We start from the raw sequence: 20,182 nt of genomic DNA on the forward strand, positions 1-20,182 counted from the left end.
CTGGTGGGCAGTCAACAAACCATTGTGGAACGAACAAATGCCATGAAGGACCTCCGAGGTCCCTCTCAGCAAAAACATGCCCAAATTCTGCAATTCAAGGTTGCTAAGAATACATACTAAACACTTTGAGAACCACATTAGGTCATGTCAGGACTCGACTGTCAACACTCTTTAGTTTATGCTTTAAGCACTTGTCTTCCATGTCTAGGTTTCAGTGAACTCCTCTGCTTACAGTCTGGTTCTGCTCAACCTAAGTCATAACAGCAATTGCATATGTGATAACACCCATAAAGCCTTTCGAAGAAAGGAATTAGCTCCTAATAAGAATTGAAGAGCTAATGTGCCAGCTACAGGTCCTTAAATAGACCTCCCATTCCAAGTAAATTCCTCTGCACATCACTGAGAATGCATTCCACTAAATAGTGTCTGTCACAAGACATCGTCTTTCCAGGGCCAAATGCTTTTCACGCAAGTTAAGAGTGATTACAGATTACACAGGACTAAGCTATTGGCTGCAACTAAGAAATTCCACACTTAGGTGTGAAACCGTCTGCGAAAAGGTCCCCGCTTTCCCTCAAATCAGGAATGAAATAAATCGAGGCTCCTGGCTGGCTCGGTCGGCTAGGGCTCTGACTTCGGCTCAGGTCATGATCTCACAGTTCGTGGGTTTGAGCCCCATGTCGGGCTCTGTGACAGCTCAGAGCCTGAAACCTGCTTCTGATTCTGTGTCTCCCTCTCTCTCTGCCCCTACCCCACTCGTGCTCTGTCTCTCTCGCGCGCTGTCAAAAATAAATATTAAAAAAGAAAACAAAGGAATGAAACAAATGTATCCATATGCAGAAACAAGGTCTTACTTTGTCACTCAGGTGTCTGGAAACTATGTTATAATGGTATGAAAACGCTGGGCCTCAGGCCACAAAGAGACCACTTGGAAGGGCTTGACTGCCACCGCGTGGTCAATGCATGCGTTACCGTCCCAAAGCGAGGGCCGACGCGGTCTATGCGCTGCTCTAAGCCACTTCTTTTATGACAAGAATGCTTATGACACCTTTTGACATGCCCCAATAAGCTAAAAGAGAAGAAAGGTGTTAAAATGTCTGTCAATAGTTCTTGGATGGGAATAGGTTGTTTTAAACAACTGGTTGCTCTAAGGCAATAGTACCTGAGATGATTTTAAATGCTCCTAGTTTTGAAAAAGCACGTATTTTTCAAATTCTCTCTCCATTGGCTGTGTTTCAAAGAAAACGATTTTGTAATTGCAAGAAAGGGCCTAAATCCAGAACTATTTTCTCGATTGTCTATTTTCCCAGCTAATTTTTCTTTTTTCCCTCCCTCCCTTCCTATTTTCCTTCCTTCATTACCTGTAAACTTTCTTGTTTAAATTCCTTCATAAATGAAGCCCAGTATCCAATCTATCTGTTACTTCCTAGCTCTGTGGCTTTAATAAGTTCCTTTACCCCTCTGCTCTCTTTAAACATCTAAAGAATGGTTTTTACATTTCTAAAAACTTGAGGGGGAACCAACAAATAATAAGATGGGGCAGAGAAGACATATGGTCCACACAGCCTTCTACAATATGAAATACACAACATACACATCTCCATCTCAGAGTCTGTTTCCCAGAGAACAGACCTTAAGACATCCCTCTGCAGTCTACTCCTATCATCATCACTAGAGTTACCCTGTTCAAGGCAAGATCATTACTCCTGTTTGCAACTCAGCAACTCCCCTTTTATCAGAAACAAAGGATGGGAGCCTTGCCACTTGCACCCCAGTCCCAGAACCTCTCTGACTTCATCTCCTACTCCTCTGCCCCTCAATCACTCCAGCTGCACTGGCTTCCTTGCATCTCCTCAAACTTGCCAGGCATGCTCCTGCCTCAGGGCCTTTGCACGTACTCTTTTGGCTTCCTGGAATGCTCTTGGCCCAGTTATCTCCCTGCATTGCTTCCCAGGTCACCTATTCCAAATCGGAAGGCCTTCCCTGACCCTCCACTTAAGTGTACCAGACTCTGCCTCCCCCAAGAAATCTACATCCCTTGCCCCTCCCTGCTTTAGTTTTCTCCGTAGCGTGTATCAGCATCTGGCACACAGTGTAATTTCACTTATTTATATTGTTTACTGTCTGTCTCCTCCACCAGAACGTAAGCTCCGTGAGGGCAAGGACATTTTTCTGTTCTTTTCCCAGAACCTAAAACAGTAACTGGTACATGGTAGTTACTCACTCAGTATTTGCTGAACAAGCAAAGCAAGTGAAAGGACGGAAGCTTATGGATGTGGGGCCAGAAGAACTGTGATCTTTAGGGAAGTCCTCTCCCTTAAACAGCGTCTGATTTTCCTCACGTGAGAAATGGGAATAATTCTTCTGTCATTTTTGTAAAAGTTATGCAATACAACATTTGGGAAAGCATCGTAGAATCATCTGCTAAATAAATGTAAGGCATAATTTTTGCTTAAACCGAATTCCTCATCAGTGAGCTACTTATTTTTATAATCTAGAGCCACCAGATTGCCAAAAAGTAAGGGTGTAGCATTAAGACGCAGAAAACCTTGAAAACTGTTCTGGTATTCAAATAAAATATAAAACGATTTATTTCAAAGCCATACCCAAAATGTACAAACAATGAAATATCTTTTCAAGACTTAATTTTCAAAAGCACTCCTTACATTTAAATTTTATAACCATTTGAAGGTCTTTTGCTCCCATAGAAAAAGTCTGACAAAAGTTAATTCCATAAAGTGTTAAATGTACTCGTGTTTATATAAAAGCATTCTCTCTACAAATGTAAAATATTTAAATATAATAGTTGCATTATGAAAATGTCCTCAATTTCTGGAATTCTTGCTAGTCTATAGAATTGTATTTCTACACACTTCTTAAAATGAGGTAAGCTCAACGCTGACATTTTTTTCAGATACTTTTTCTAGAAGTTTATACTGCTCTGATTAAAAGTATGATGCTGCCTTTAAATTTCTTTTAAAGTGAAATCTTTTCCCGGGAGTGACTCTATTCTGCACGAAGCACAGCCATACCACTCACTTAAATATTCATGTGTTGTGATTCTTTTTACACAATTTTCACATCGAAATCAAAAGTATTACTATAGTCCTTCACTACTTTCTTTACAGAGATTTTAATAAATATCCCTAAACTCTGGAAGACTGTTCATAAACCTTTAAAGCAGGGGTCAGCAAACTTGTTCTGTAAAGGTCCATATAAAAAAATACTTTGGGTTTCTCAAGTTACTATTCTGCTGCCTACTCTTTTTTTTTTTTTTACAATGCTAAAATGTTTTTTAAAAAAATCTGCAGCCCTGTTAATCATCTACTTTAAAAAATAGAAGTCATTCATCTCTAAATTAGATTTCTCAAGTGTTAATAAAATGTAAACTTCACATTTCGCAGTAAATTAAATCCATGGTTTCTGACCCCTGGATTGAAAGTTCATCAACAGTAAGAAATTAATCCCAGAGAGTGGGACCGCGTTTCAGATATTCTTTTTAATCAACAGCACTTTCTCATGGGCTGCTTTTTCATTTTGAAATGGAGAATTCACATGTCTTTACTTTTTTTTTTTCTTTTGGTTTTTGTTTTTGATAGGGAAAAAGTCTCTTCATGTAGCTAATCTGGAGTCTGCAAGATCAAAGGGAAACACTCCCGTGCAAAAGGAGACAGAAGCATCACACAGGCGTGTGCAGTCACGAATACCTGCACCGAAACCACCAAGTGATACAGAAATTCAACCTAACTGCTCTCCAGGGCTAAGAAGGAATTAGGGGCCACCAGCTAGAAGGTATCCAAAGCAGTCCTAACGGACGGTCTAATTTATTTTTATCGTATGTAGCTGTTGCATTTGGGGAAAACATGATTTGCATATGAAATATGGGAATATAAACTGATGCAACGGCATGGTTTATTGAGGTTCTTGGTGCATGTAGCCTGGAGTTTACTAAAAAGATAGAGCAGAGAATTCTGTGGGAGATACTTTGGACTCTGAGAGAGTAAAACAGACCTGGGTAGAACACTGTTTGATTTCTGACATGGAGTAGGCTACCTATAGCCTGGTACTGAGAATCACAACGGGGTGTGTGTGTGTGTGTGTGTGTGTGTGTGTGTGTGTGCGTGTGTAGTATGTTGTTTTCCTTTCCTACCACAAAGTGTCGTGAACAGATTTTGGCAAATAAAAAAAGCTGCTGTGAATTTACTTAAATACATCAGAAACACATTGGAAGCCACTAGAATTATAATCCCATTGTCATCTGCAAAAACATTTACAAATTCTAAAGCCAAGAAGGTTGACAACTTTGGTATACCTAAGAAACTCAAATACATCAGCAAGCCCATGCCTTATTTTTAAACTATAAAAAGTAAAGTTTTCAGTGCAAAAATAGTATCTTGATAAATAGCTATGACACGAAAATCACGGGAAACAGTTCAAGACTCTAAAACATGTAAGTAATATCCTGAAGGCATGTTTTGGTCCAGAAAAGGTAATTTGGGGTTAGGAGATAACTAGTTGTTTTACTTATTGAACTGTGAGAGCCTGGGTGGTGGAATGTTTAAACAAACAGACTTTTACAAACAGACTCGGCACATTTATAGCTCATCACGTTTTTTCTTAAACGGCCACTTCGGGTGTTGTAATACGTGGTCTGCTGCCTGAAGGACAAGGTACATGAATTCTTCTACATCGAAAGAGTAGTTGGTAAACTTTGGATGTTCCCCCAGAGTCGGGTGGTGGCCCTGAAAAAACAATCACAGAGCTGTAAGTCACTAATGACATGGTTTTCGGAATAGGAACATAATTATTTTACTTTTGCCAAGGCAACTATTTTAATTTATGCTCTGCATCAGAAACTGGCAATTTTTTTTCAGTACAGAGCCGGGTAACACATCTTTCCAGCTCTGTGGGCCATACAGTATCTGTTACAATTACTCAACTCCACCAGTGAAATGCACAAGCAGCCAAAGACGACATGGAAACAGAGAAGCGAGACTGTCCCAATAAAACTTTATTTATAAAAACAGGGGGTGGGCTAGATTTGGCCCCAGCGGTCTATAGTTTGCTGATCTCTCCTGTATATAATTTAAAAGATCTTTCGAGGCTCAAATTTCACAAAGTTGTCTTCTCAACATAAAGATAGGGAGTGATTAATTTCCCTTCTCCCAACTTGCAAATATAAAATACAACTCACTATTTTAGGAGGACAGTTTATCTCTGGACTGAAGTTTAAGGACAGTTTTTCATATTAATCACACACTTTAAACCAATTAAAATGAAAAAAAAGAGGTGAGTTTTGTCACTGAACTTTACCTTATCCTGAGGAAAGACTTTATTCTGCCTTCGCCAAGTGATGTAATGGATCCCTCTGAGCCTGGCCAGGTCTAAGTAGCAGCGCTCATCTCCACAGTTGTACCTAAGGGCACAAGGGCACCCATACATGAGACTTGTGTCCAGGGGTTTTGCCAAATCAACACCTGTCTGGGGAATAACACACCTCCCAAATATGTTCCTGCAAAAGGTCGTGTAACCAGTACACAAGATTGATGGAGATTTTTAAATATCTTCATAAGCGAACTACTTTAACTTTATTTTATTTTTAAAATTTTTTATACATTTATTTATTTTTTGAGAGACATGGAGAGACAGAGCACAAGTTGGGGAGGGGCAGAGAGAGAAGGAGACACAGAATCCGAAGCAGGCTCCAGGCTCCAAGCTGTCAGCACAGAGCCCGACACGGGGCTCGAACTCACAAACTGAAATCATGACCTGAGCCGAAGTCGGACGTTCAACCAACTGAGCTACCCAGGTGCCCCTTAACTTTAAAATATCCAAAGAGGATCAAGGAATGGAGGGAACTAAAGTCTACCAAGAGGGCCGACTGACTGTGGACTCGGTATTATCTCCTAATATCCAGTCTACACACATGGAAGTGGACTTAGGGGAGTAAAACACCCAAGGGCACATAGCTAGGGAAGCAGAAATGGAAACCTAGTCAGCTGAGCAACAAGGCCTGGGCACTATCAACCACCTCTTCCTTCCTTCCTTCTCTCCCTCTCTTTGGGAGAAATGAAGCATTGAGATAGAATCCATAATTCTCTGGCTATTTTTCTAATGTAAATGTATTTCAAATATTTTTGCAAACTGTTGGAAGTTCACAATTTTTTTTTCCTAAATGGTCTCTCATTCAAATACTGAATGAAGTGGTTTTTAAAGTGAAACCGTAACATCTAGGTATACAGACACAAAGAGCGAAATGGGGGAACAGTAGCCACTGTTGGCATGCCCAGAACTAAAGATGGGGTGTGGTGTCTACGGCAGAATCACTAAGGGGGAGAAGGCCATGTCTCTATCATCGCCCACCCAGTTAGAGGAGCACCCCAGGAAAATCACTGTCCTCTTGAGGCCTCGCTTTCCCTGAGTATAGAATCAGTGAGCAGCAGGCAACATGGTAGGCCTGTGCTTTGGAGCTGTGCTCTTCATGAGACAAACAGATGCTTGAACTCGCTCTCTTTTTAACTGTGGTAGAAAACACTTAACATGGAATTTACCGTCGTAACCATTTGTAAGCACACAGCTCAGTAGTGCTAAGTGCACTCACTCACACGATGCAACCATTCTCCAGAAATTCCCCATCTTGCAAATCTGAAATGTGACTCCATTCAATACGAACTCTTCACTTTTCTCTCCCCTGTGGGCTCCAGGCAACCACCATTCTACTCTGTCTCTGTGAATGTCACTACTCTGGGTACCTCACATAAGTGAAATCACACCGTATGTGTCCTTCAGGGACTGGTTTATTTAGCTGAACATAATGTCCTCAAGGATCATCCGTGTTGTAACACGTGACAGGATTTCCTTCTTTTTAAAGGCTGAGTAATGCTCTACTGAAGATATACAGATATACCCACATTTCCACATTTTGTTTATGCATTCATCCGCTGATGGACGTTTCGGTGGCTTCCACATCTTGGCTGCCGTGAATAAGGGTGCCATGAACACAGGTATGCAGTATACAGGTTCCTTTTTATCAGCATGATGGCACACAGTGTAGAGAGATGGTCCCAGTCTGAGAAGGACACAGCAACGAGCTTTCAGGAAGGAAGTCACAGACTCCCATCTCCCACATCATACCGAGATGGAGGGAGAAAGGGGTGTTTGCTTGCTAACTGTAATGGCAGCTACAGACTTCACATATTTAGTTTTAGGTCTGTTTTCTCTCTAGATGCCTGTATGATGTGACTTTCTGGTAATGATTAAGTATTCTGCCTTTTGGGGGCATCTGGGTAGCTCAGTCTTTGAGTGTCCAACTTCAGCCCAGGTCATGATCTCGAGATCCGTGGGTGCAAGCCTTGTGTTGGGCACGGTGCTGACAGTTCGGAGCCTGGAGCCTGCTTCGGATTTTGGGTCTCCCTCTCTCTCTGCCCCTCCCCAACCCACGTTCTGTCTCTCTTGCTCTCAAAAATAAATAAACATAAAAAATTTTTTTTAAAAAGTATTCCACCTTTTGAAGCTCTGAATGGCAGTCTCAGCCATGCACAAAAAGCATTACTTGTGGCCTCAGTGTACAAGTTGTCTCCAAACACTTACAGTTCAAAGACAGCAGCCCAGTCTGGAAGGAAGAGTAAATGGGTAAGACCAGCTCCATGCATTCCGATAAATATGTCCGTGTTATGACTGATCCTCAGCTGATCTAAAAACCCAAGTTCCCTGTGAACACATAGAACAAAAGAAGACAGAGGGGAGAAGAGAGAGACTGTTGGGTTGAGTTAGCTCCTGACTCATGGTAACAGTATTCATACAAGCGCCTTTCCCAATTTAAATCACATGCCACTATGGCTTTTTGCCAAGTCCAAGCCTACTCCAATAATTAATAAGTTAATTATTTAATAATTTAACATTGTTTTCTAAGTAAGCTCACTTTAAAAAAAAACCTTAAATGTATTTTTTTTAAAAAAAGATTTTATTTTTAAGTAATCTCTATATAACGTGGGGCTCAAATTCACAACCCTGAGATCAAGAGCCGTCAGCTCTCCCCACCGAGCCAGGCAGGAGCCCCTAAGTGCATTTATTTTAGAAGGAAACTTTCAGAGCTGTCTTGAATGAAAAACCAGTAGTGCATGACAAACAAAACTGTAAAGACAGATACAATCAAATGAAAAAGTTTCAAATCTAGGTAGGTACTATTGAAGGAAGAGCTGTGAGCCTAAGGCCTGCTCTTTCTTTAAGAAAAAAGGAAATTAGCAGGCACTACAGAGATGTTATGTTGTACTAGCATCAAACTGAAAACTAGTTCCTTAAGATAACAAAAGGACTTTTTTTTGTAAAATAAATTCTCCTTGTGAGACTGGAGTTCATTCAATGCCATCTGGGTATACCTAAAATTATCTGAGATACCACGAGAGCATTGTCCTGCCTTTGCAACAGACTAATCCTCAAGTTTTATGCACATCAAGATCGTTAAAGTGTCCTCGGAATTCCAGACCCTAAAAGATATGCAAACTCTGAACTGAAAGTCAGTGCCAATAAAGTACACTGAAGTGAGGCTGCAGTAAGTATAACACTCTGAATATACATAATGGAATTAGACCTCCCATTCCCTCTTACCCAAAGTAAAAAAAAAAGAAAGAAAGAAAGAAAAAAAAAAAGGAAAAGAAAAAAATTACCAAGATTATTTTGGATTTAAGAAGAGAATGTGAAATCCCAGCTTCTCCTCTTTATTATTTTTTTTTATTTTTATTTTTCCAGCTTCTCCTCTTTAAAGAGCTTCCTCTCGAAGTAAATGAAAACCCCACGTTCCACACAGAGAAAGAAGACAAGGGCACCATGCGTGTGCTTCACACGAGGTACACGTGCCTCAGTTTGTCAAGGAATGCCAACTGATGCCACAGGAAGGATGGGTATTTGCCCAGGTAGGAATGACCCTGGAGTCAGCCGGTGTGGAAAATGTCTGAGGACAAGGAGGCAAAGCTCCATCTATTATGTTAGTAACGCTTCCCTCAGATTGGCAATGTCTGAATTTACTGCCGTTCCTCCTTCAGCTGGGAAACCTGCGCGGGGCACAGTTTCTTAAAAGCCAGTCAACAACGGAGCCTCCCCAGTTCCCGCAGCCTGACGTCCGGCCCTCTTCTTCCTTCCTGTGGCAATGATGGTAGTCACCACTGCACAGTGTAATTTGTAAAACAGTAATAGTTTCGCCAACTTCGTAAGACCAGAGGGAGAACTGAGATAAAGTAAGCAAAGCATAACAGTAAGTCTCAACAAATCGTAGCTGTTCTTAAGATTGCTGTGTATCTGTATTCATTGTCTACGGTGCTGAAGACAAGAGCCGTGCCATCCTCTATATCTGGATTCCTATTTCAAAGGCTGTGCCCAGCTCATGGCAGACACACCATAAAGATTTATTGTATCAGTGAACGCATGCATGGTGAATAAGGTGCGGAAATCCCATGCTCACTGGTAAGTTTGTTTTTTTTTTTTAAAGTAGTCTCCTCCACACCCAACATGGAGCTTGAGCTCAACGACCTGGAAGTCAAGAGTCACATGCTCTACTGACTGAGCCAGACAGATGCGCCTCTTACTGGCTTCTAACCTATTATAGACATTCATATGCTGGTATACGTATGCTTTTTTTTTTTTTAACATAGAAACTCTTTATAGTGTTTAATTTGGAAAACAAGACAGTGACTGTGAGTGGGGCAAGTGGAGGAGAGTTTTCACCTTTCCTTTTGCGCTTTTTTCAATACTGCTTGACTTTTCCAACCAGGAACATCTATTTTACAGCATCATTGTTTTTTCTATCAACAGGGATTACCTAGACAGTAAATGCGAGGCATATTGTGTCTTTCTAAGCCTTCTACTTCTGTTGGAATTTTAAAAGAAGTATAAATACTTTTTAATATTCTTTAGAAAACTCATATTATTCTACGACACTCAAATTATTCCCATATAACTAATTTTAGGTCAAGAGTTGAAATGTGGCAACTAGCAGGACACATGAGTCCAGTAATATTTTTTAAATTCAGAATTAGTTGCCAACTTTTAAAAATCCAGAAATGTCAGGGGCGCCTGAGTGGCTCAGTAGGCTAAGCATCCGACTTCAGCTAAGGTCATGATCTCATAGTTTGTGGGTTCAAGAACTGCGTCAGGCTCTGTGCTGACAGCTTGGAGCCTGGAGCCTGCTTTGGCTTCTCTGTCTCCCTCTCTCTCTCTCTGCCCCACCCTCACTCACACTCTGTCCCTCTCTCTCTCTCTCTCAAAAATAAACATTTAAAATAATAATAATAACAATAATAATAATAATAATAATAATAAATAAAAACACAGAAATTTCAAATGAAAATCTCGGTTCCTCACTTCTCTTGAAAAATGAGATGGGGTTGAAATATTGGACCCCACAGAGCTGAAGAGTGACTGCCCCTGTGCCCTGGTGCAACCCCTATCACCACCAGAGGCCCTCTCCTGCCCTGGGGCCCTTCCCTGCTGGCTACACTCACTGATGCTTCTGCCTGTCCCTCCCTGGTCTATCAGCACCAAAAGCTACCATTTGAAAAAATCCTTCGACCCCTGTTAATGCATCCAAGCCAAAGATGACAGTGTCTGCTCAAGGGTGAGGTATCACTTACTTATACTTGTAATCGACAATCCGAACCTCAAGTGTAGATACTGTTTTCAGTGCATTTACCAGCTAGGGAAGAAACAGAAACATTTAGAATTTCTTTTTTTCTTTTTCTTCTGTTTTATTTTCCTCTGAGTCTTAAAATTTCTGTTTTTCATACAAAATACTTTTCAGGTATTACATATCATTCAGGTTTAGTGTTTTAACCCTTAACTGAATTCAAATGCAGATTTCACCCCTTGGTCACATTATTCTACCACCCTAAAATCCTGCTGTGCTGGGTTGTCATTGGGGCTGAGAGCGGAAAATTCACGAGAGGGGGGCACCTGGGTGTCTCAGGAGGTTAAGCGTCCGACTTTGGTTCAGGTCCTGATCTCACAGTTTGTGAGTTTGAGCGCTCATCAGGCTGTGTGCTGACAGCTCAGAGCCTGGAGCCTGCTTTGGATTCTGTGTCTCCCTCTCTGCCCCTCCCCTGCTCGCACTCTGTCACTCTGTCTCTCTCTCTCTTTCTCAAAAATAAATACAAAACATTAAAAAAAAAAAATTCATGAGAGCAAAGTGGCACAGAAGCCAGTAGGTGTTAACGGCCATGGTTACTACTTGCTAGTTATTCCTTCAGTTTCTCAATGTGTATTTGCTGGGCACCTACCTTGTTCCAGGTTTTATGTTAAGAGTTTTCTCCCTACCCATTATCTCACTTCAGACAAACCACTTGTGTTTTGGACCTTATTTGCTTATTCTCTTAGCAAACAAAGTAACAAAGCCCGATTAACCTATTATCAGAAACTCAGCCATGGTTCTCTATGTCCCTCACAATTAAGCCATCTTGAACCGACCTATGACAGCAATGGTAACCAAAGTATCCCTTCAATTGTGCCGGCATTGCTCGGTACTTTGGTGAATGTCACTTAATCCTCATACAGTCTCATACTGAGTAAATATTCTTATGCCTATTTTTATTAAAGATTTTATTTTTTTAATGTTTATTTATTTGAAAGAGAGAGAGCGAGCGAGCATGTGAGCACAAGTGGGAGAGAGGGAGAGACAGATGAAGAGAAAGAATGCCAAGCAGGTTCCACTTGGCACAGAGCCTGATGTGGGGCTTGATCTCACGAACCGTGAGATCATGACGTGAGCCCAAATCAAAAGCTGGATGCTTAACCGAGTCACCCTGGCGCCCCAAAGATTTTATTTTTAATTAATTTCTACATCCAGCATGGGGCCCAAACTTAGAACCCTGAGATTAAGGGTCTACCGACCAAGCCAGCCAGGTGCTCCCGTATGCCTATTTTTAAATGATACAACGGAGGCTGAAAGATGTTAAGGACCTTTCCCAGAATCTCCCAGCTAGCAAATGGCACAGCCAAAACTAAATCTAGGTCATCTGACCCCCAAACCTGTGTTCCCCGCCAGTACCCTGTACTCTGCCATGTATTAAAAGCAACAGACAGGGATTTACATCCAGTCCCCACCCCCGTTAAGCACGCACACACACACAGAGAATGGAAGTTTCTCTCTCTAGACAGCTCCTGAACTCCCATAAATATGCTGCTTATGTCAAGGAGCTGAAGGAGGGAGGATAGATTAGAATCCGTTTTTCAGGAGGGAATTAATCCCAGGGCATGAGCCCGGGTCCCGTAATAAGATGTGTCCACATAAAACACATCACTTGTTTCAGAGGGTCCCCTGGCAAACAGGCACTTGTTCACAATTTCTAGTCACACCATGGAGGTGGCCATAGCTCTCTCGACCTTGAGGTTGGGCAGGACTGCAGGAACCACCATCCAATGAGAGCATGGGGGGTTTTATTATGTATTCACGAATCAAGGTAGAGTCGAACGTGCTTTCCTCTCTGCTTGGTAGCTACCTTCTCAAGTGATGCCAGTTACTGAGACAAAAGCAGCTAGTGGGTGCTCGTTGGCTTAGAGTTCAGATCTGAACTTCCAGATCTCACCTCTGGGCAACATGGTGCGGGCGATCTGTGTGACCGGATGTGAACATGTCGGCGGCTGACCGGCAGCACCCAGCACCACCCCTTTCCACTGGATGGATGATGTTCCTTCGCCAGCCTTCCCGACACGGCCTCCTGTCACATCTATTTGTGTTAGAGCAGTGGCAGTCTCTGGTTCAGAAGCAGGCTCAGACTCTGACCACCTCAGCTCACCCCCGCCTCCATTATTCTGCTCACCAGCTGCGTGACCTCAAGCATGTTTTTTTTTTTATCGCTTAAGCCTCAGTGTTCTTTTCTAAAACAGAGGATAATAACAAAATATGTACCTCACAGGTTTGCTGGAAGCAATGGGGAACATAGAGTAATATTCTTGGCATATAATTAGCACTCAATATGTGTTACCTCTACCAATATATACTACTGGTCTGCCTGTCCATAAGGGTTCCATCCATCAACCCCAACATGGCATCATTTGATAGATTTGTATTTCCGGGTCTTTAAAACACACACACACACACACACACGCACACACACCTGCTCATTTCTTCCACCCACAACTTACAATCAATGTCTCATTACAGCGTATGTTCATAATCCATATGGATCTCAAGACACTAATTGCATAATTTTGATCAGCCTGTTAGGCATCCAAACTAATTTGTGTAAAACATTTTACCCATCCAAACCTGCCCCCATCCCCCTCCTACTGAGCTTTTCCCACCTCAGTGCCACTGACCTGATCAAGCTAAAAGCCCGGGAGTTCACCCTTGATCCTCAGTGCTTGGCCTGACCGAACATGCACCTACATATTCAGCCAGGAAGTATCCCAGACTCGATCTCCGAGACAGATCTTAAATCCATTTACTTTGTCATCTCTGCTGTCATCACCTTCGTCCAAACTCTTCCCAGGGCCACAGTGACAGCTCTGAATGATACCCCCTGTTCCTACTCTTGCAGCCAAAGTGGTTTACAAATAAATGAATAAGCCAGTTCGTGTCTCTGCCTGTGTATTTATTTTCTATTAGCTGCTACAACAAATTACCACAGACTCTATAGCTCACGGCCACACAACTGACCCACTCAATGTTGTGCAGGACAGCAGTCCAACAGTGAGACAGATGGCTGTCTGCAGGGCTGTGCTCCTTCTGGAGGCTCTAGGAAAGAATTCATTTCCACCTTCTAAGAGCCATTGCATTCCTTGGCTCGGGGCCTCTTCCTCCATATTCAAGCAAGGCCCCTGGCCCTGCTTCTGTCCTCATGACTCCCTTCTGGATTCTGTCTCCTTCTTCCACTTTCAAGGACGTGCAGAACTAAAATGTGCTCAGTGAGAAGACTCCAGCTAAGCAGACAGCTTTCAGGCAGAGGCAATGGTTCTCCGGTGGAGAACGCTTAAAGCCCATTTCTGATTCTATCAGGCCCTCCTGGATAATCCAGGGTAATCTCCCCACTTTCAGGCCAGCTGACGAGCGACCTTAATTTCACCTACAAGCTCAGCATCCCTCTGCCACGTAACCTAATCTTGTCACAGGTTCTAGGTATTCGGATGGGGGCATCTTCTGGAGGACGCCCGGTATTCTGCCTACCACACCCTGCCCAAAACTTCACGGTGGTTTCTCCCACACCAGAATAGAACCCGCTCGTTTTCTCAGCTAGGCCTATGAGGCCGAGAGGATATGGGACCTTCCTACCCCCTGCCCAACTTCTCTGACCTCTTCTAGGGTCGCCCCCACCTTTCCTGCTGTGCTACAGCTGCCTGGTGATCTCTCCATTCCTGGAGCACCTAAAGCCTGGACATCACAGGCCATCTGCTTCTGCCTGGGAGGCTCTCTCTCCTTGGCTGGCTTCTTAGTGATCAGGTCTCTGCCCAACAGCACCTGTTTCCCCTTCCTCCTGCATCTCTGGCCCCTCTACCCCATCACCTTGTTTTACTTCCTTTGTGGCACTTACTACTACCTGAAATCACCTTACTTGGGGACTTATTTACTTATTTCTTGTCTGTCTTACCCAGAGAGCGTAAGTTCCGTGAGGGCAGGGATCTCACTTGTCCTCTATGTTAGCTCCAGGGCCTAGAGCACAGCCCAACACATAGCAGGTGCTCAAGACATTTTTGTGGACTCAGTCATACTATTGTGAGAACACCTGCCAACCAGGCTGTTATAGGCAAGGGCCTTGCATGTTGATCTTATCTCAGTTAAATATAATTTAAGAGCTGATGCTGTCAAAATAAAGTACAAAACCTAAGAGGTGAATAATTTCCAGGACACACAGTCATGAAAAGAATGGAGACTCTTCTAACTTAGTCTGCCTCTGGATGCCACAGTATTGCCACACTCCATCAATCATCTCTCAAAAGATACTCTTGCATTTTTGCCGCTAGTTTGTACAGAGGCAGAATGTCTGCCAATCTATGGCAGTAAAGGCAGGACGCAAGAGATAGTTTCTGCCTCTGTTTCCACTCTGAGTTGTGGTAGGTGAACGTTTACGGTAAGGCGAAGCTAGTTTGGGCAATTGGTGGTTTGCTGACCCCCAGTAGGAGTCTAGTAGATGAACTGGGCATAGCCATCAAACTTTGTTAAAACCTAATAATTTCCAATCAAAGCATATAGCGCAATGTGAAAAAAAATTAAGCGCATTAGTTATAAGAAGTTAAATTCAACATGATGGTATTAAAAACACATACCAAAAACTAACCTCGTTTTGGTTTAGAATTTTCCGGTACTCTGTACTCCGTGCAAGAATGGTGACTCGGATTCTTCCATCCTGTCATCAAAAGGAAAAGGCAAAATAATGCTATATATGCCTGCACAGATGAATGAATACTAGAACCTAAAATGTGATTTTCACAAAGCGATGAAACTCAATCAGGATATATTTAGGGAACGAGTACTTGTTTAGCCTGATTCCTTCAGACTTCCCTCAGGAAATAACACTGCATCCATTTTAGCCACAGAAGACAAAACTTGTTTACTACACTTCTGTTTGATTGGCTGGGTGGAATTTTTAGCAGGGGTTTGTGGGTTAGGTGGGGGCTGGGGGAAAAGCAAGGAGATACGGAGAAAGACAGCAGAAAGAGAATGGAGAAAAAAGTACATTCTTCCACTGTCCCTTATTTATCTGTCATAGGCTGGTGACATCTGATTTTGGATCACTCACTCCAGGCAAGAAATTATTAACCCCAGAAAACACTGTCTTCCGCTGGTTTCTTTTTCTGCAAAGGTGCCATTGGTTTTTATTTTGGGTGAAGTCAGGCCCAAGTCAGAACCTATAATGTACTCCTTACCTTGGGGCCCTCCTGTGTGATGTTCAGTCTGTGCAGCACATGCTGGGAAAATGCCCTGAATAATCCCGTGTTCTGACAGCCAGATATCTAACATGAAAACAATAATTCATGTTACAATGAGCCATTCGGCCTTACTATTTAGGATGTTCTCAAGTTACAAATAAACGTTTATCTTAAAATCTATCCAGAATAAGTGTATAAATATGAATATTAACACCCGTTGACATGCTTACCAAAGGGGTATTATAGAACAGCCCGTATCGCATCCGGGGGAGTAGGGAAAAAATAGCTTCTTTAAAACACACCTAAGAATGAAGGTATTGTACAAGGTAAGAGAACACAATTTGCACACTCCACACCAAAATAGTACTTAAAATTACAGAAAACAAATTTTAATTAATCTCTTTTTTGCATTAAAATATTTTGAACAGCAAACTATTTCACTCAAGTGAAAATCATAATTTTGGAAAAGTTAAAGGGAAAAGTTTTTTAATGCTACCTAGTTAAAAACAATTATTCTAGTCATAAAAAAAAAAAGCAACTACGAAGTCAAAAATCAATGGTAATAGCTAATAGAAACTCGTATTAAATATTTATTCGATGAGTGAGTCATCTGTAATGACTGTTATTTAGAGACATTTCAGGAAAGTTTCCAGTACCCTTTTGGAATCATAAGTTTTCAAATGTATAACATCATAATCCGTAAATGCTCTCCATGTGTCAGAGAATAGGTCACCATATCCATAGGAGCTCTGAAAGTGAAAACAAAATAGGTTAGGGCCATGGAAGGATGCAATATGGCTTTTTAAAAATGCAACAAAATACTCGAATAAGCTTGTTAGTCTTAAGAACTAATGATGCTAAACCAGCTCAAAAAATCCATAGAAGAAACACGGATTTTCATCTTGGGCCTGAGCAAATACCGAATTTGATGGAATGTCATCAGAAATAATCACCACAAGGGGCGCCTGGGTAGCTCAGTCAGTTAAGGGTCCGACTTCGGCTCAGGTCATGATCTCACAATTCTGTGAGTTCGAGCCCTGCACCGGGCTCTGTGCTGACGGCTCAGAGCCTGGAGCCTGCTTAGGATTCTGTGTCTCCCTTTCTCTCTGCCCCTCTCCCGCATGTGCTCTCTTTCACTCTCAAAAATAAAATAAGCATTAAAAATTTTTATTTAAAAAAGAAGTAATCACCACAATTATACTCTTAGTCTGCTGAAAACATTTGGTTTTTCTACCCTATCTGTTCTTATACTCACATCTCTGAATGGTAGTTGGTGTGGGGTTTTTTCCCTGTGAGTCTTCTATCCAAATCACAGACATACGACACCATTTGTACACACTAGGGTAGCTCAGTAAACAAAAACAATCAGGGTAAATGGAATGCACTTCTGAAGAAATTTCAAAGCAAGAAAATGCTTTGGAAGTCCTAACATTAAACTATGATGAATGCTTTCCTTTTTTTTTTTTTTTTTTAATGTTTATTTTTGAGAGAGAGAGACAGATAGAGGGGAAGGGGTAAAGAGAGAGACACAGATTCTGAAGCAGGCTCCAGGCTCCAAGCTGACAGCACAGAGCCTGACACGGGGCTCGAACACACAAAGTGCAAGATCGTGACCTGAGCTGAAGTCAGACACTTAACCGAATGAGCCACCCAGGCACCCCACCCCGATGAGCGTTTTTCTAAGAAATGATCTCCTCATTGACCAAAGAGTAACGTGTGACAATTCCCCATTAACATTAAGAGTAATAATAATTATAATAGCATCTTGCATATTTCCTACATCTCAGGCATGCTTTTAAGCACTTAAAATTATTAACACCCCACAAACTTAATAAGCTAGGAGATACCATTATCCCCATTTTACAGATGAGGAAACAGAGATACAAATTTAAGTAGTTTGCATAAATGGCAGTGCTGGTATGTTTGCAGGGTTGAGATTAAATCCAGTCGGTTTGCTTCCAGATTCCAAGCTTTTAACCTCTGCACACAATTGCCTCTCAGAGGGAAATAGGTCTTTCTAGTACATTTACCAAATGCATTGCATTTTTGCAAAGTAGAAATTAATTACATGCTCCCTCAACTAAAGGAAGGAGATCAGTTTCTTTAAAAATGGTATAACTTAGATTGAAAAATTCAGCCAAAAGAAATAAGAACTATGTATTGTAGGATTAGATGCAAGGTCTACAGTTGGTTATACATTATGCTCATGTCTTTTTATCATTATAGCAATTCTTTTTTCAGATTTTGAAATTTTTATGTTGCACATATTAGAGTTATTTCAAAGTTATTGAGAACTGTTAGATGTAGTGATAAAAAAATTTTCCCCTTCGATGTTTCTCCAATGCCATTCTAATAAAGGCCCTTCTCAATACCATCAAAAATGAAATGTCCCTATTCTGGCTCAATAATAAATAAAGGGCAATTAAAAGAGTGATTCGAGACAGTTTCTTGAGATAAAATACTTCAGATAAAATAAGATACCTTTGAAAGGAAAATTTAATAATAAAATACAGCAATCCTGACTTTTCAGGGAAATCATGTATTATTCAGTAACAACCACCTCCAAAAGGTTCTTTTCCACATCCCTCAACTTCAAATTATCTGCCACAAGGGAAGGACTTCTTTCTAGTCTCAGGTTGAAGAATATTTGGATATTCTTGAAGATGCCATAAAATTTCCTCCTGTGTATGTCTCCAATTTAAACATGCACATAACCTATGACTTAGAAAGTCTACTTACAGGAATACATCCTACAGAAAAGCTGGGATGAGTGTATAAAGACACATGTATGTGGGAGGGATGTTCAATGCGTTTCAGTAAGTAGCAAAAAAAAAAAAATGGCAACACATGAAATATGATTGGGGGGTGGCAGGACATGATACATGCACTGAGGCATGTGTTGGATATCCCTAGCATCTACCAAATATCATGTAACCATACACACAAAAAAATAATAATAACCCTAAATGTACCCACTGGGAAAGATGCCCCTGATATAATACTAAACTAGGATATGAGAGAGTATATTTTCTCTAAGGATATAAACAAACACATCCCTACATAAATTTTATTATATCCTTATACAGATCCTTACATAGATTTTGTATGAGGATATCTTCATATTTGCTAAAGTCAAGTCTTATAAGGGACTCCCACATGTTAACTGCAGTTTGTTACTGTTGAGGGAAATGAACTTGGAGAAGAAGAAGAAGGGGAAGAGACCTTTTTCTTTCTTTCTTTCTTCCTTCCTTCCTTCCTTCCTTCCTTCCTTCCTTCCTTCCTTCCTTCCTTCCTTCCTTCCTTCCTTTTTTACATTCCCATGACTTAATTTATTTTATTTTTTAATGTTTATTTATTTTAGGAGAGAGAGAATATGCAAGCGGGGAGGGGGCAGAGAGAGAGGAGCACAGAGGATCCAAAGCCACTAACTGCTGCAGTGTGGGGCTCGAACTCATGAACCATGAGATCACAACCTGAGCCAAAGCCGGATGCTTAACCCCAAAAGAGGGAGGTAGTAGGAGGGTGGTGACCCTGCTCAGCTAAATGCATCCTGCCCCTCCCTGCCACTCGTGGTCAGCCTGCCCTGACATCACGTGCCCAGTTACCAGTTAAGTGAGTAACCTGGGACTTCATGGTGGCCGTGCATCCTATTTACACTCTCCAGAAGGTGCAGAGAAGGGGAGGGCTATAGAAGGTGCTCAGTTTAACTCAGTCCACTTGAGGAAAACATGGAAAAACATGCAACAAGATATAAGGAAGCTTGTGGAAAGTGTCTAGAAAACTTTCCGTCAACTTAATAGGATGTGCAGGGGACCACAGGGAGGAGACAGGGCACTGTGGTTTCAGTGCACAGGATGGGGTCCGACTGCCTGGCCTGGAACCCTGACTCCACCCCGTGCTGACTGTGCTCTCTTAGAACACTCGCCTGCTGCTCACAGCTTCAGCATCCTCATCTGTAAACCAAGTTCATAAAAATCCTACTCCCTGGAGGGTTCTGAGCATTCAATGATATAACATAGGGTGTAATTTTTTTTTAAAAAAGGCACAACAAAGGGCGCCTGGGTGGCTCAATTAAGGTCAGACTTCGGCTCAAGTCATGATCTCACGGTTCGTGGGTTCGAGCTCCATGTCAGGCTCTATGTGGACATCTTGAAACCTGGAGCCTGCTTTGGAGTCTGTGTCTCCCTCTCTCTCGGCCTCTCCCCACTCACTCGCTCTCGCTTTCTCTCTCTCTCTCTCTCTCTCAAAAATAAATAAATGTTAAAAAAAAATTTTTTTAAAGGCACAACAACCCTGAGTTAATCATCAGGGCTTCTGAGAGCTGGTGACG

General features: G+C 41.8%; 1 protein-coding gene across 5 annotated transcripts in view; it reads right to left on the minus strand.

Moving 5' to 3' along the window:
- Positions 1-2,562: 2,562 nt before the first annotated feature.
- Positions 2,563-20,182, minus strand: part of EOGT (EGF domain specific O-linked N-acetylglucosamine transferase) — a 37,315-nt gene continuing 19,695 nt past the window's right edge. For 4 of the 5 annotated variants that reach the window (XM_030307205.2, XM_030307207.1, XM_030307206.1 and 1 more), the window contains 8 exons: positions 16,509-16,601; positions 16,083-16,154; positions 15,850-15,936; positions 15,261-15,329; positions 10,626-10,687; positions 7,591-7,710; positions 5,314-5,416; positions 2,563-4,742 (listed from right to left, as the gene is read on the minus strand). In XM_030307205.2, coding sequence (XP_030163065.1) covers positions 4,596-4,742; positions 5,314-5,416; positions 7,591-7,710; positions 10,626-10,687; positions 15,261-15,329; positions 15,850-15,936; positions 16,083-16,154; positions 16,509-16,601 — 753 coding nt within the window. In that variant the 3' untranslated portion in view covers positions 2,563-4,595. Of the gene's footprint in view, positions 4,743-5,313; positions 5,417-6,911; positions 7,070-7,590; positions 7,711-10,625; positions 10,688-15,260; positions 15,330-15,849; positions 15,937-16,082; positions 16,155-16,508; positions 16,602-20,182 lie in introns of all 5 variants that reach the window. The other variant, XR_003967016.2, reaches the window with a different exon arrangement.

This window comes from Lynx canadensis, chromosome A2 (genome assembly GCF_007474595.2).
Source record: "Lynx canadensis isolate LIC74 chromosome A2, mLynCan4.pri.v2, whole genome shotgun sequence".
Classification (NCBI taxonomy): domain Eukaryota; kingdom Metazoa; phylum Chordata; class Mammalia; order Carnivora; family Felidae; genus Lynx; species Lynx canadensis.